The 15,842-nt window shown below is 38.8% G+C and overlaps 1 protein-coding gene across 4 annotated transcripts in view; it reads right to left on the bottom strand.

The window, feature by feature from the left end:
- The window catches only part of RCOR1 (REST corepressor 1), a 159,844-nt gene that overhangs the window by 34,643 nt on the left and 109,359 nt on the right, over window positions 1–15,842 (bottom strand). For all 4 annotated transcript variants that reach the window (XM_014074033.2, XM_014074035.2, XM_014074034.2 and 1 more), the window contains exons 4-6: window positions 9,863–9,915; window positions 6,088–6,249; window positions 3,091–3,209 (exon numbers count right to left, since the gene is read on the bottom strand). In XM_014074033.2, the coding sequence (XP_013929508.2) occupies window positions 3,091–3,209; window positions 6,088–6,249; window positions 9,863–9,915 (334 nt within the window). The remainder of the gene's footprint in view (window positions 1–3,090; window positions 3,210–6,087; window positions 6,250–9,862; window positions 9,916–15,842) is intronic.

Raw genomic sequence — 15,842 nt, 5'->3', positions numbered from 1 at the left:
CGCCTCGGTTCACCCACGTAACACCTATCCTCCACGAGCTGCACTGGCTGCCTGTTGATCTCCGGGTACGCTTCAAGGTGCTAGTTGTCACCTACAAAGCCCTTCATGGTATTGGATCTGGGTACTTGAGAGACCGCCTACTGCCAATTACCTCCACTAGACCAATTAGATCCCACAGACTAGGCCTCCTCTGAATTCCATCAGCCGGCCAGTGTTGACTGGCGACTACCCGGAGGAGGGCCTTCTCTGTGGCTGCTCCGACCCTCTGGAACGAACTCCCCGTGGAGATTCGTACCCTCACCACCCTCCAGGCCTTCCGCATAGCCCTTAAAACCTGGCTGTTCCGACAGGCCTGGGGCTAAAGACTCGCTGCCCCACTTCGAATGGTATGATTGTTGTGTTGTTGTTTTTTTAACTATGTATGGTTTTTATGTTTTTTTGTAACTTTGTTTGTTTTTTCCCTCCCTTTGAGTTGTGAGCCGCCCTGAGTCCCTTTCAGGGAAAAGGGCAGCATACAAATAAAATTAAAATGAAAAATGAAATGAATCAATTCTACACAGATTTTTCCTTCAGTGATTAGCAACCATACATGACAGATTACAATCTTAAAGACAACAGTGCCAATTTCAATATTTGTTTTCAGATAAATTGGCTTGTTTGATGAATTTCAGCTATCGAGAAATTAAACCAGAAACAGACCTCCTTGCAAGCTTATTTAATGTTTAAAATATTTATAACTTGCTGTTCCTCATGTGCTGAATGTGGCTTTCAATTACCAAACCAAGTACATCCTAAGCCTGCAGTTTATGTAGTTTATGAATGCAAGCATACATGTGCCAGGTTGGCCCCCTTCCCAAAACTGTACAAATGGAATCACCATCTCCATAGCAACAAGCTCTCAGAGTACTTTGAATCAATATTCCTGCACTGAGAGAACACATATTAATATAAAGTCCAGATTCTGGCAGATCTTCATGGATTCTTTAAGACCAAACCTATATCAAATTGCTCGTAAATCAAATTAAATTTATGAGACTAATTTAATTCTACACAATGAGCAGAATATAGGGAGAAAAAAGCCCACAGGAGACAGTCAAGTTTTATTAAGTTGATTCCCATTCAAAATTTTGGTTAGATAATGCAAGCCTTTAATTGCCATGAAAAAGACATTGGCATAATTATTAAATGGAATTAAAAATACAAATGACTAAGTCTTTTGCCTGTGATAAATTTTAAGATATATTTTTTAAAAAGTTATGACTGTTCTTGATCATGCCTAATATTTAATCCTTCAAATAAAGTTCCCCTTCCCTCTCTTCATGGTATACATAATGAAGATAAAATGAAATACAGAAGTCAAATTAAACATAATTTCCCATGTGCCTAACAACTCCCAGAACAATCTAGGCCCTTAAACCAACATTTAAAATACTTTTTAATAACCTGGTTTCTTCCAAAGCTGATTATCATAGTTTAGATGAACAAAAATTTGTTTATTGGAGATACAAGTTGGCGGATGCATTAATACAAAGGGGAAAAAAGAAACATTGCATAGTAAGGAGTTTGTTCATTTCTTAAGCTAATAAGACTAACCAAAGACTCTTAAATATACTCTATAAAGGTGTTTGAGCAACAATTCACAGAGCTCTTTTCGTATAGAGAATTTTTGGCTCAGGAATAGAACACATGACTGGAAAAAAATAATATAGAGAAAAATCATAACAAACCTTAGAACAAGGATTTCATCCACCAGAAAATCCATAAATTGGTTGTGTTAAACCTGCTGACAATCCACTTGGCCAATTCAATACCAACTGGTATTAAATCAATGTTCTGGATAATGTTATACAAGCACTGTTCATTTGTTTGTATTATTGAAAACAGTTCTACACAAGACTTTAGGGAATATATTTTGTTGCATTTTGTTTGGAAGGAATGGAGAACAAGAAATCCTTCCTGCACCATACTCAAGCACATAGTTTCTGCAATCAGCATGAATATGAACATCAAATATGTGATGTCCTTCTATGAATTAGGATACAAATAAAACCACTCAGCTAGTGCTTTGTTCAACTAGGAAAACTAAACATATCAGCATTACACTGCTTACCACAATAAGCTAAGCACAAGTGTGAATTATAGAAGAGTATCTTTCTAACATCTGTATACATGATCATAAAAACCAATACATATTCCCAAATTTCTAAGCAGTTTTAAAGTCGACATGGTAATTATGTTTATTTCAGGAAATGATAGCACAGGTACAATTACTGTATAAAACATGGAACCTTAGACACACATTCTTATACAGTAATTATACCTATTCTTATTTACCACTAGAATGGAATAAGCTACAAAATAAAGCTCAGAATTTTTTAAAAAAGTATTTGATGGAGACAAACAAAGTAGCATTTGTACCCAAAATGTCAGCAGTTTACAAGCTCTTTTCTTTTGCCTGTTCTGAGATAGCCTTGCTGGGTGTTATTTTTCAAAGAGCTAGCTTTGAACAAAAAGAAAAAGAAGCACAACAAAATTATTGTAGCATAATCCATATTTCCCCAACCTACTATCCTCACATGACCTAGAGGGCACCAGTTTGGTGTAGTAGACTTTGGTGGACTTTTATCTACTACATCAAATGTCTCCCCAGCAAGTTTAACCATATTTAAGTCATTGGTCTTGAAGATGCACTGATAAAGGATGCTTTGTGATCTCGTTTTAATATATAAGATGTGAGTTTCTGCCATTATGATTTGTTTTAGAGATTTTTGTTATATTTTATTATGGTTCCATCACTTCAAACGGGTCCCGAAAGCCTTGCCTGCAGTCCTCAAGAGATTCTTCAAAAGTTGCTGCCATATTTTAATTCTTCATGCAAAAGAAAGTGAACATTATTAACCTCATGGGAAATAACCATTAGAATTATGTGGATCTTTAAAAACAATGTTCCACTCTAACTGTCAGATTAGATCAGCTACTTGACTGTGATATGATTGATAACAGGAGTTCTGTGCATATGGAGCATAAAAGCCTTCAATATTTCATCAAAAGTTAAGTGTGAAGTGCATATTCACAATTGCCTCTGCTTACCTTTCTTCCCTTTCTCTTTTTTGCTTTCGTGCATGACGATCCATGACACTTGTTTTGGTTCTTGTCTTTTTCCAGGAGTAGTAAAACTTTACCAAGCTTGCTATTGATTTGTCAGGAAGCTGAGGAACACAAAATAACTGTTGTCAAAAGTACAAATAGCGATAATGTGTCCAATAATGATGCTTCTGAGCTATGATCCAGTATGAGCAGAAACTGGCAATTTCAAACAGAGCATCCTATTGCTTTCAGGGAATTCATCTGCAACTCTGCTTATTTTTTACTCTAGACCATTTTGCGTGTGAATTCTATAACAAAATAAAATATATGATACAGATAGTCCTCGACTTACAACAGTTTATTTAAGTGACCATTCATAGTGGTGGTGGGATTCAATATTTTTTTTACTACCGGTTCTGTGGGTGTGGCTTGGTGGGTGTGGCTTGGCTTGGTGGGCGTGGCAGCAGAAAGATACTGCAAAATCCTGATTCCCTCCGCACTCCAGGGCAAGGATACTGTAAAATTCCCATTCCCTCCCCACCCCACTAACCAGCTTTCCAGCTTCGTTCTCCTGTGCAGGGCAACAGAAGAAAACTTCAGCTGGGACTCCAATCAACCAGGACTCCTGAGGCAGTGAATAGATGGGGGCGGGGCAAGCCAGAGATGGTATTTTCCGGTCCTCCGAAGTAATCAACATTTCTCTTACCAGTTCGCTTGAACCGGTCAGAACTGGCTGAATACCACACATCTGATTTAGAGTTATAATTTGTACTGAAAAAAGTGACTATTACTGTTTTTCACACTTAGGACTGTTGTGGCATCCCATGGGCACGTATTCAAAATTCAGATGCTTGGCAATTGTCTCATATTTATGACTTTCCCAGAATCATGTGATCCCCTTTCGTGACCTTCTGACAAGCAAGCCAATGAGGAAGCCAGATTCACTTAACAATCATGTTACTAACCACAGCAGTAATTCACTTAACAACCGTGACAAGAAATGTTGCAAAATGGAGCAATACTCATTTAACAAATGTTTCACTTAGCAACAGAAATCTGGGGCTCAATTGAGGTCATAAGTCGAGGACTACCTGTAGTAGATGCTGAACAAGAAGCACACATACATAAATGCATACTCTCAGATTCCCACAGGATATAAGAACTAGGATGAAGCTTCTGAAGACATGATTCATCTGAAACTTTGCTGCAACAGTTGATCAGTAACGCTGCTGTCTCATCTTATGCATCCTTAATTTTGGTCCTTCTTTCTTTCATGTTTCATCTTTGCTTTACACTTGATAGATGGGAGACATGGCAATTGCCTACTTGACATTCTGCACATTCCAATTCTAGGAATTTTGGCTCCTAAGTCATTTCCAATACATACAGTGCTAAGTATCGATGACAAATGTAGGTTAAAAAAAAGGTAAAGGAGTCCCTGCAGATATTACCCCGATAATCAATGCTGACTATAATGGGTGGTGCTCATCTCTATTTCAAGGCCATTGAGCCAGCACCAACCAAAGACATTTCCGCGGTTATGTGGCCATCATGACTTCATGGCGTGCTTTCAGCCAAAAAGCCCAGTGTCTTAACCGCTGAGCCGATGTGCTTCCCCAGACAAATGTAGACATTATGACAAACAAAAGTAACTGTTAAACAATAAAAAGCAAGTAAAGACATGTCTCAGAGAGAATATCTGCTGCTTCCACTTCATTTATCTTCCAGACCATGATTTGGAGGACTGCCTGAATTCAATTACTACTTGCTTGCCCAGAAAGTTGTACTGGGAAAGAAAAATACTAGAAGAGTAATCCAGTATGCAATAGTTTTCTTTCTAGTAACCAAGAAATCTTTTTTTATTTGGAATGTGTTAAGTGGAATGCCATAAGACATTCCTTTTCTTCCAATAACATCATTTTTTTCCATACAAAGTCTACCTAGACCTAACTCTTATAACAAAAAAATTTTATGCCATAAGATTATTTCCTGCCTGTTAAAAGAAGGCAAATCAGCAGTAGAATCATAGGTCATGTCATAGAATCACAGGGATGGAAGGGGTAATTTAGACCATGGAATCCAAACATGCACAGAGTTTCAAATCAAATTAGCCTCAAAAGAAGGACAGCTTAGTCTTGAATAAGACTGTTTTATGGATATCAGAAGCACAATTCTTTAACTCTTTAAAACATTAAATAACCCAGAACAAACCAATTTGCTGGTTTGAAGAGCTGGAAAAAGTCCTTAAAGGTAGAGTACTAAATGGGATGTATTCACCACAAAAAGAGGAAACGTGGTTATTTCATCCAATTAACAGCTTGCAGTTACAAGTGTGCCCCTTAAACTTCAGTGATTATCAATATACAACATTTTATTCTTTAAAATATCTTCATATAAAAACAGATCTGGAAGAAAGAGAATGTTTTCAGTGCTTCTGTCACTCAGATGATAAAGATAGGATTAAATGCAAGTAAAACTGATATTTAAACATTTCAAACTTCTACCACCTTCTGAGTTTTATCTCAGAAAATTGCTTAATCCGGCCTGGTTTTCAGATATACAAACATGTATGGCGCTATATTCTGAAAATATGGAATCTTTTGACAGACCATTACTGCAAAATACTCCACGTCCTGTTGATTTTACAACAATGGGAAAATAATTTGACATTATTTTCCCTCTATTAAAGACCTACAAAAAATTGATAATGAAATGGTCCTTTATATTGCTAATATGCAGACACTATTTATTGTGTACAATGAGAAGTTTCTAATATACCACATTATCATCTCCCAAATTTACTCAGTCCATTTTTCCCCCCAGCTATCATCAATATTGGGTGCTTGCATGCCAAACTGTGTAAATAATAAACAAGGATGAAATGAAAGATACATGTATTTGGATAATAAAAGCTAATCATTAAAATACATTTTAACTCCCTCATTTGTTTTTAAGTCAAGACCTTTGCACTTGCAATCTCATACACTTGAAGATCCTTACCATTTGCTGAATTCGATGAAAAGTTTTCCCATGGAAACTGAAAGCTTGTTCAAACAATACTTTGTCTTCAACTGTCCATTCATCTGGGAAGGGGGTGAAATTAGGTAAATCTGCCAGGGATTTCTCGATGTTATGTTTGTGCCAAAACAGCATCCCAAGAGCCTATGATGGGGGAAGATGGAGCAAAAAGAAAAGCCCATAATTAAAGGAAAATAGTATAGCATGTTTACATTTAAAATAGCCAATCATAGCACAGGTTTTAGTGGTCTGGTCTGTTTTAGATATTTCCCAATTGTTCTCTGCGACAACAGCCACACACCACATTCTTACTACAAAGAAAATTACAGTGACAGAAGGAAGTAACACAGAGATTCTCACTTAATATCACTTGTGAACTTGTAGACGTAGGACTCTTTATAAGCACTGTTATATTACAATGCTTTGTTTTGAAGTGATGAATAATACAGGACATTTCAATCTAGAAATGCTGCAAAAAACACAAAAGGGTCTGAATGGTGTGAAGAATGCTTTCTCTTCCATCAGGGCATTATTATATGGTGAGTATCCATGGACTTTTTGTGTGTGTGATGTCTTGAGGCCACTTGTGCAAATTACTGCATCATTTTGACATCATTCTCATTTTGAACATTAAATCTACAGCGGATATAGAAGTAGACATCATCACTTAGTTGTTAATCTACAACTTAATAGTATAATGAAGTGTATGAAATAGCCCCCTACAATTTGAATTTAAGAAAAATGGATATTCTGTGAGACTAAATAACCACTTTTGCAAAAAAAAAGTAATTAATTCATAAACTAACGAAGAAATATTTTTGTTCCAAATTATGGAGGCATTTTATCTAGTTAATTAAGAGAAATACTATTCTGTTTCATCGGGCTATTTTTGAGAAGTATGAATAAAGGATATCTGGAAACACCACTCCATTCTAAATTTTAACCTAATTTCAAAAGTCTGTTAGTTCCTGTACAGAGCAGCACAAAAAGATAGCTCTATTCTAGTGCAGAACACAGTTTCTGCAAATCTATTTAATTCTGCAAATCAATGAATTTATATGAAAAGGGACTACTTATTTAAATAAAATTAAGCAGACATTCAGGCTTACTCAAGTAAAATTTTCTATTTCAATCAATAGCTAAAGTATTTAGCTGAACAATTCTTACTTTCTGCAGTCATATAGAAAATCCAGATACCCTTAAAACTTTGACTCAGATACTTCAAAGTGAAATGATAACTCTGCCATTGGAGTTTCCCAGTCCTCCAAATCAATTTTGTTATGAAGGGAAGGGGAGATTATTGAGAAGCTCATCCTTTTTGAAACACTGGAAAATGAACCAAATAAAGGACCTGTAATTCCATGTTCTATGAGGCATGCCTTACTGGATATATCAAAAGGATAGGATCCTTCCGGTGACTAATTATAAGTAGAATACTTGCAATAAATCATGCTAAGATAATGCCAAGATGGAAACTCCCTAAATGTTCAACAATGACAACATAATGACATGGATAGGATCACAGATTTTTTAAAGCAATAATGTTTCCTTTCCTTCCATTTTCTTTAAACAGATTTAAAAGTTGAGAAATAAAGGAATTCAGATTCATCTAAGGCTTATTTCTTTTAACTGAGTTGTCTGAATTATAATACGTTATTATATCAGACTCCGAAAACATACTACAGTGGACCAACTTTTGTTCAACTATAGCTTCCAATATGCCTTATCACTGACCATACTGATTAAAGTTGTTGCTTTTATGTCTAGAGGGACACGGGGCAAGCAAACATTTTGTAGCCAAGAGCTGTGTTGTTTTAGTGGAAAGTGTTTGGGAATCACATATTGATAGATGTTAAGGTCAATATGTGAGAAAATGCTCTTCAGTTCTGTTCCCCCAGTCAGTCCACAAATAAACTCTAACAGTATCACATTTGTCCATGTACTGACCTGTTGATCCTTCCATTATCTTTCACCCTCCCTTATTATCTATTTTGTTATTCTACTCTTACACACACACCCCAGTACTTTCCTGACCCCACATTAGAACTCCTACATGAGAGATAAGCTCCGACTCAGAGTGAGGAAAACAGAATAGCTGGCAAGAAAAACAAAAAGGCTAAAAAAAAGCACCTCCAAGTATATTAGTGCATTGTTTAAAAACTTCCAACCTTTGTGTGTTAGAGATTCATTTAGACTGTTGAGAACACATGGTGGGCACTCTCACAAAGTCATGGCTATGGTGAGTTGAGCCAATCCTAGAGCATCCATACAGAAGGCAAACCAAACAATGCAAATCCAGTGGGGTCTTTGCAATCTCTGAAGTCAAAGAAATTCTTCTGAGCTCTAAGTGGATGCATTACTGCAAATATAACATTAGGCTGGCGGTTTGCTGAATGCAATTCATTATTTTTTAATTAAAAGAAAATTAGAGAAGGGCAGGAGGTTGATAACAGCTGTACATCCCTTTAGGTAAGGTCATGGGTGAGTTGGACTGTCTATAACTTAAACAAAGTGTGTGGCATTAGAGCAACACAAAATTGATGGTCTGTAATTGGGCACACTTGTGCCTGGCTGCCAGCTTGCTCTTCCTTCACCTTTCAACAACACAATGTTCCCGGGGCAGAGAAGCACTCAATAGGTTTTCCTTCCATCTGAAACCCACTTGGTTTCAAAACATATGAAGACTGTTCTTAAAACCTAGGGCATGATCTGCTTAAGAAAGAGAAGATTATTCATTCTCCCTCACAACATAAATAGGTTTAGATCTGTTAAGAAATCTTCTTTGGAAATTTTCTATAGGAAGTATTCTCAAACCTCAGAAGTGACTCTAGCCCAGTGATGGAAAAGCTTTTCGGCAACCTTTTTTGGAAGAGGAGTTCCCCAGGCTGCATGCACACCCCTGAAAATGAACTTCTGGTTTCCGGTACGCATATACGCACCAGCCAGCTAGCCTTCCAGGTTTGTGGCACGCATACACACACGCAACAATCAGCTGGCCAGCACGCATGCTCACGCAGGAAAACAGTAGACCAGCTCTTCCAGGTTCCGGCACTGCCACACGCACAAAAGTCAGATGATCGTTGCATGTGCATGCGTACCAGAAACCCAGATGAAGAACAGGCAATGCCACATGTGCCACGCAACATGGCTCGGCATGCGACTTCGGGCACACGTACCATAGGTTCACCATCACAACTCTAGCCCTTGCTTTGTTTATTTCATGCTACATCTGATCAGGCAGGTGTTAAAAATTCTAATTTGACATTTTTAAGAAATCTAAAATGAACATTCTATTTGGAATAATTCTCTGCATTTATCTGGGTGGTGCATATTCTTTTTTATTATTCAGAAATAAATATAAGGAGTCTGTGTTTAGACATAAAATCATCATTCGGCTTCCGCTGCACAACTGGCCCTGTCTTTGGCTGTCTCTTTTATTTTATCCCGGAAGAACTTATTTAGTTTCTGCATATATGTTTTAATCAAGATTTTTGTGTAAGAGTCCAGCTTGACATTTTGAATAGGCAGAATTAAAATGCAAATATCATACACACTAAAAATACAGTAACATGGTTAATAAAAATCACCTAGAGCCAAAATCAACATATTGAAAGTCTCTATAGTTACTTCTGCTTCTCTTTTACATCATATTTTGTATTTACCGAAAATAATAAACCAAGTTGTCAAAAAACCCCACCTCTACCCCAGCTGGAGAAGGAGAGAGAACACATTTAAACATTTTCCAACTGTTTGTTACCTGTTCCATGTTGTACCCATGTTTTTCTTTTGCAATAGCAATGTATTCATCCACTGAGAATAGAAAATAAAAATAAAAATTAGAAAAACAAATCTATAAAGAAAAAAATTGCTTATCACATAGTAAAGGTAATAATTACATTTAGATAATAAAATCTTTGGGAAGCTTAAAAACTATGGCTATAGCTCCAAAATCAAATACTTGAAGCCAACTTATAACTTGTCCTATTTAGAATTTGTTAACCAAAGGTTTCCAGTTTGAAGATGCTATAAAGATAAGCACACCCATATTGTAATTCTATTCCCCCATGCATATACCAGAATGAGATAACTGTTAACATTAATATGTTGTCTAAGAATTACTAACCACTCTACAAATTATGATAATGGTTTCAACAGTCAAATTTCCAGTTTTAAAAAAAGCACAACATGCAAAATGGGGGAAAGGAAAAGGGAGGAAAACAAATACAGGTACTCATGCCAGACATTTCATAATTTTGCTACTTTATCTGACTGGATAACTCTAGCCTTCAGTACAACTTCACAACTCTTAACTTCCTAGTAGATGGATAGAGCCATGGCATATCTTCTTTTGTGCCAGAGCAACTGGCAGCTGGTTTTGTGTGTTCTTCCAAATTGCAAAAAAAAAGAACATAGCTTCCTGCTGCTACTTGTTCACAGATGGAGCCAAGCTGGACTTCCTACATCATCATTGTTTTTCAGAAGCGACAGGAACTAGACATTTCCAGTGGTCTATTGGCAAGGAATAGCCAACTCTTCTGGGACATGTTTAAATCTGCAGATGAAAGAATGTCCTTAGGATATTGCCATCCCAAGATTGATCAACAAATTTAGCTGAAAGAGATACCTGTTTAACAGGTTGGGAAGAATAGGCATTTTGCTCTAGACCTGTGATGGTGAACATATGGCACATGAGGTGCCATACAGAGTCCTCTCTGGGGGCATGCGTGTCATCGCCCCAGCTCAACCAGCTGGTCATTGGGTTTCTGAAGTGTGCATGCATGCTGGAGAGCTGGTCGTCGGGTTTTTGGCACTCTGGCGTGCGTGTGCCTTCCAGTTTGGGCACTCTGTGCCTAAAAGGTTTGCCATCACTGCTGTAGACTATAGTACATCCAACTGTAGTAATGCAGAATAAACCATTCATACATTACAAAAATGTGATATTTTTGTAAATCAAAAAGACTCAATAGTTTTTAGATGTGTCCAACTACATATTGTTGCAGTCATGGTATAGCATGACCATTGACTTACCTGAATGGTCGTTCTCTAGGCGCTGCGGGAGTGTCCAAACATAGGTTAACTTCAGCTTGAACTGAGTTCAAAGTTTGTGTAGCCACGCCTCCTGCTCCCTTTGGAGGCTCAGTTTAAAAAACAAAGGTATGAGACCTAGAAGGACGCTGTAAGGAGTAAGGTCTATGCCATGGAGGTGATAATTCATGCAACCGTAGGTGACCCCAGGGCGGGGTTGGACACTCCCGCAGCGCCTAGAGAACAACCATTTGGGTAAGCCAACGGTCATTCCTGATCACTGACTTCAGCCACACTATTGCTGGCCATGGTCCACTCCAAGCTGTAACACAGGCAAGTTGAATAATTAAGCCTTGGAAGTGCCTGGGATATAAGTGATGAGCCCCTTATGCAGTCACAGTTCTGAGGGAAGGGCCAGACAAGGAGCAACAACGGTGCAAGGTTTTGGCACCAAATTGGAAAGTCCCAGAGCGCCTGCAGATCCGCGCCATAATAAAACAGAGAATGGCCAGAGCAAAGCCAAACTCCCTGTGGCCGCCTTCAATAGGGGAGGGTGGAACCTGCCTGGAGCCCCAGAACTAGATTCCGATGTTAAATGCCCTCCCAGTGGCGATCTGCTTTGGAAACCAGGCTGCGGCATTTTAAATGGCTGGGAAATAAAGCGCACCACTTTTTTTCCTGTTAAAATGGCCACCGCGAGCTTTGGAGCGGCACCGGGAAACTGTCAGCAATCCGGATAGCTCAGTAGAGCCTCCAGGGCTAGAAACAGTCATCCGACAGCATCTGGGGGTTCCCTAACCTTCCTACCTGCCCCCTGAACTTGCCAGCGGCTGCTGACAAGCCTCCTAGTAGTGCCTCAACAGTGGTGATCGCGGAAGGCAGCCTCGCTGCAAGCTGGCTGTTCCGCGTGTCAGGAAGGCTGTATGAGAAAGATTTCACTTGCAGGGAAAAATAATAAAACCCTAATGCTTCCTAAACTATTCACTGACAACAAAAATAAAAAATTAGGCTACACTACACTGTTTGGAGAGACCAACATGCTGTCCAAAAACTGGATCTCCCCAACTGGGTCCTTTTAAGGCGACTGAGTTTTTTAAACTGAGCCTCTAAAGGGAGCAGGAGGCGTGGCTACACAAACTTTGAACTCAGTCGTTGGGCAGCAAGCTGAAGTTAACCCATGCTTGGACACTCCAAGCAGCGCCCAGGAGAATTTCTTTGTCATTATTGTAACTAATACAAGTTATCAAATACAAGGGAGAAAACTGCCTTATGCCTTGTAGTTAAAGAAGGAAAGGAAGAGCAAACTTCCTACTAGTAGAAAGAAGCATCAACAGGACTGGCACAATGATAAGATGATCCTCAGGGGGAAAAAATCTCTCCCTCAACCCTACTCTAATTGCAGAAAATCTCATATATACACAATCTGCCACTCATCAAATCAAAATTACAAGTTTGCATTTAAGAAAAGAATTTTAACCATCGCAAGCTCACAGAAACAAATCCTAAAGAGTCAGCTGAGTGAACAGATTTTTACTGGGGTGATATCAAAGAAACAGGCTTTGTTTCCTTCATCTAATATCATCTCATTAATTCCACACTGCAGTGCACACGGCCCAACATTTCAGCTTATGGTTTCTCCTCAAGATTTGATGCAGCAGTAAGGATTAAACAAAAAGAAAAGACTTGAGTGTGTCCAAAGAACTAAAATTGGCATGATACAGATCTGCCCAAGTACTTAAGTTCACATCTTTAAAGGGCCCACATTCTACTATTTCATCAAGAAATTTAAAAATGCATATAAAAAATTTGTGGCAGATAACAAAATATAATGGCAACTTTCAATGGACTAACTTTACATTAAAATGCCTTCATACCTCAAAACCCCAGGTTTACTTCACAAGGTAAGCAGGAACAGAATTAACAACTGATTCCATCACAGCTTTTTTTTTTTTAAACTTATCACAGAAAGTGGCTTTCTCATAGAAGGAGCTTTAAAGGCAATCTAAGACTGCATAGTTCTATGTGTGCTGTCTCTTACTTACTACACATTATACATCTATAAACTTCATCCTTCAGTTGTAGTGAAGCTACTGTGTGGTCATAAGTTCTCGACTTATGACCACAATTGAACCAAAAATTTATATTGCCAGGTGAAACAGTTAAGTGAAGTTTGCCCCATTTTACAACCTCTCTTGCCATAGCTGTTAAATGAATTACTGCAGTTGTTAAGTTAGTAACACGGTTGTTAAGTGAATCTGGATTCCCCACTGACTTTGCTTGTGAGCAGGTAGCAAAAGAGGTCTGCATGACCCTGGACAATTGCCAGTTGTCTGAATTTTGATCACATGACCATGGGGATGCTACAATGATTGTGTGAAAAATGATCATAAGTCACTTTTTTCAGTGCCGTTGTACTTTGAGCAGTTGCTAAATAAACTGTTGTAAGTTGAGGACTACTTGTACAACTCTTAAACCTATCAAGGAACTTGCTAAGAACTGTAGGTCTAGGAAGTCACTGAATTAGGAAAAGTTCCTATATAGCAAACTTCCATCTACAGGTATCTTTGACTAAATGCTTCACTATCAGGTACGTATCTTCTAAAAAGGCCACAGAGACATGAAAGAAATGTCACTCCACCATAACATTCTGAAGGATCTTGCATTCTCACAGGAACAGGAGCAAACCAAAAACGATGCACTAACTCTCTCTCTCTCTCTGACAGTCATTACCTTGTATCAGGATGGGTAAACACAGACTCAGACCCAACCCAAACAACAGGCTGTGATTCAAAGGCTGATTGATTCCAGGACTGTACCATCTTTGGTTTTTTGACAGAGTTATGCTCTCCCAGATACAGGTGTTCACAATACAGGGGTCTCCCTTATCTCCAACTCCAAGAGCAGGTGAAGATCAAGGTTGGGGGGGGGGGGGCTTTTCCATAGCTTTAGCTGATGTAGCAATGGTGACCTTATCTGGAGACATTCATTCATGCTCTTTTCATCCGTAGATTACTGTAACTCACTTTACATAGGGCTGCTTTGAAGACTACCTGGAAATTTCAACTGGTCCAGAATTCAGCAGCATGCACTGTGCATGGTCACAATACCGCAACCTTAGACTTCTGCTGGAGTTTCACTGGTTACTAGTGTTGCCTTTTTTGGGGGAGACGTTGGAAGGGTGACTTGTCTGTCGTGGCCCGCACTCTGTAGAACAGCATCTGCCCAGAAATCACTCTCCTGGGGTTTCAAAAAACCCTTCAGACTTAATGTTACACTTGGATTTATGTTGTGGGGTGGGGAGATTGCATTGTGTTTTAATGGCTGTTTTTAGTCCAGACTGTTTGTTTTATGTTTTTATTACTTTATCTTTTATTAGATTTTGGATTTTGTAAGCTGCTCAGAGTTTGTTGAAATGGGCAGCTATAATTAGATTAAATAAGTAAGTAAGAAGCTATAGAGCAGGGGTATCAAACTCGGTTTCCTTGAAAGCCACATCAGGGTTGTGTTTGACCTCAGAGGGTGGAGTGGGCGTGGCCAGGTCGACATCACTCATGTCGGGGGCACCTGTGTGGCCCGAGCATTATGCCAGAGAAAATGGGCTCCCAAACTCTGTTTTTGGCTGCAACAGCCTCCTGCAGCCCTCCCGAGCTCCATTTTCGCTGGCAGGGGCACCACGGACCACTTCTTTGCTGTTTCCAGAGCGGCCCTGCAGACCAGATGTAAGCATTCCATGGGCAGGATCTGACCCTTGGGTCTTCAGTTTGACACCCCTGCTATAGAGGCCCGATTGGTAGAAATAGGTGCCTAGATGCTAAATGTCTTAGGGTCTACCTTTCCACAATTGATTTCTGCTTGTTCCCCCAAAATAACCAGGAAGCGCCACTAAGAATCCCCACCTAGCTGGAAATATTGCAAGACAGGGACCGACTGGAAGCATTCTTTATAATAGTTTCTCACTTTTGGAACATCTAATTCCTAGAAGCAAGGGTGTTCTGCATCCTCATAATTTTTCAGAAGCAAGTGAAACATCTGTCTCTTCTGGAAAGTCTTCTAGAATACCGGTCCCCAACGCCCAGGCCGTGGTCCACTACCAGGCCTAGAGCCCTTCAGAACCGGGCCACAGAAGTGGCAGATGAGCATGCGTGCATCACCAGTTGCGGAAACTCATCCAAATGGTGATGCATTACCATTACCATGCATTACCCACCGGAAAGATTGGGGAACTCTGTTCTAGAAGATCTCTGGGGAGCCATTATAACCAGCAGCACCATATTAAACAAAGATAGCTTATTAATTTTAGCATTTATATGGAAAATTAGGTTTAGGGTTTTATTATTTTGCAATTATAATGCTGGTTTTTATGTTATATTTTAACACTGTAAATTGTATAAGCCCTTTAGTTTCAAGTCATAAAATAATTACATGAATAAATAAAGATTCTCCAGTTATTTCTCTTGGTTTCAATATAAAAAGTGAAGTAAGGAAGTTGAAACAATAGTCGGAAGGGAGAGATGAATGAAAATGAAAACTCTGGTTTTCATTATTTCATTCCACTCTTAGATAGAATAAAAGTGTCATCACTGATTTTTAACATTGAAGCTAAGCCATGTGTTGTAGATTTTGTCTGCTCTGTGGATTATTTTTAAAGTTGAGATTAAAGATTTGCTTTTCTAAATTAAACTCTTAACATTCTAATTTCACTAGCAACTAAT

Source organism: Thamnophis sirtalis, unplaced genomic scaffold (assembly GCF_051295495.1).
Source record: "Thamnophis sirtalis isolate CommonGarterSnake01/CBP01778 unplaced genomic scaffold, rThaSir2_p1.2 scaffold_1, whole genome shotgun sequence".
NCBI lineage: Eukaryota > Metazoa > Chordata > Lepidosauria > Squamata > Natricidae > Thamnophis > Thamnophis sirtalis.
This window is presented reverse-complemented; position numbering and strand designations above follow the sequence as displayed.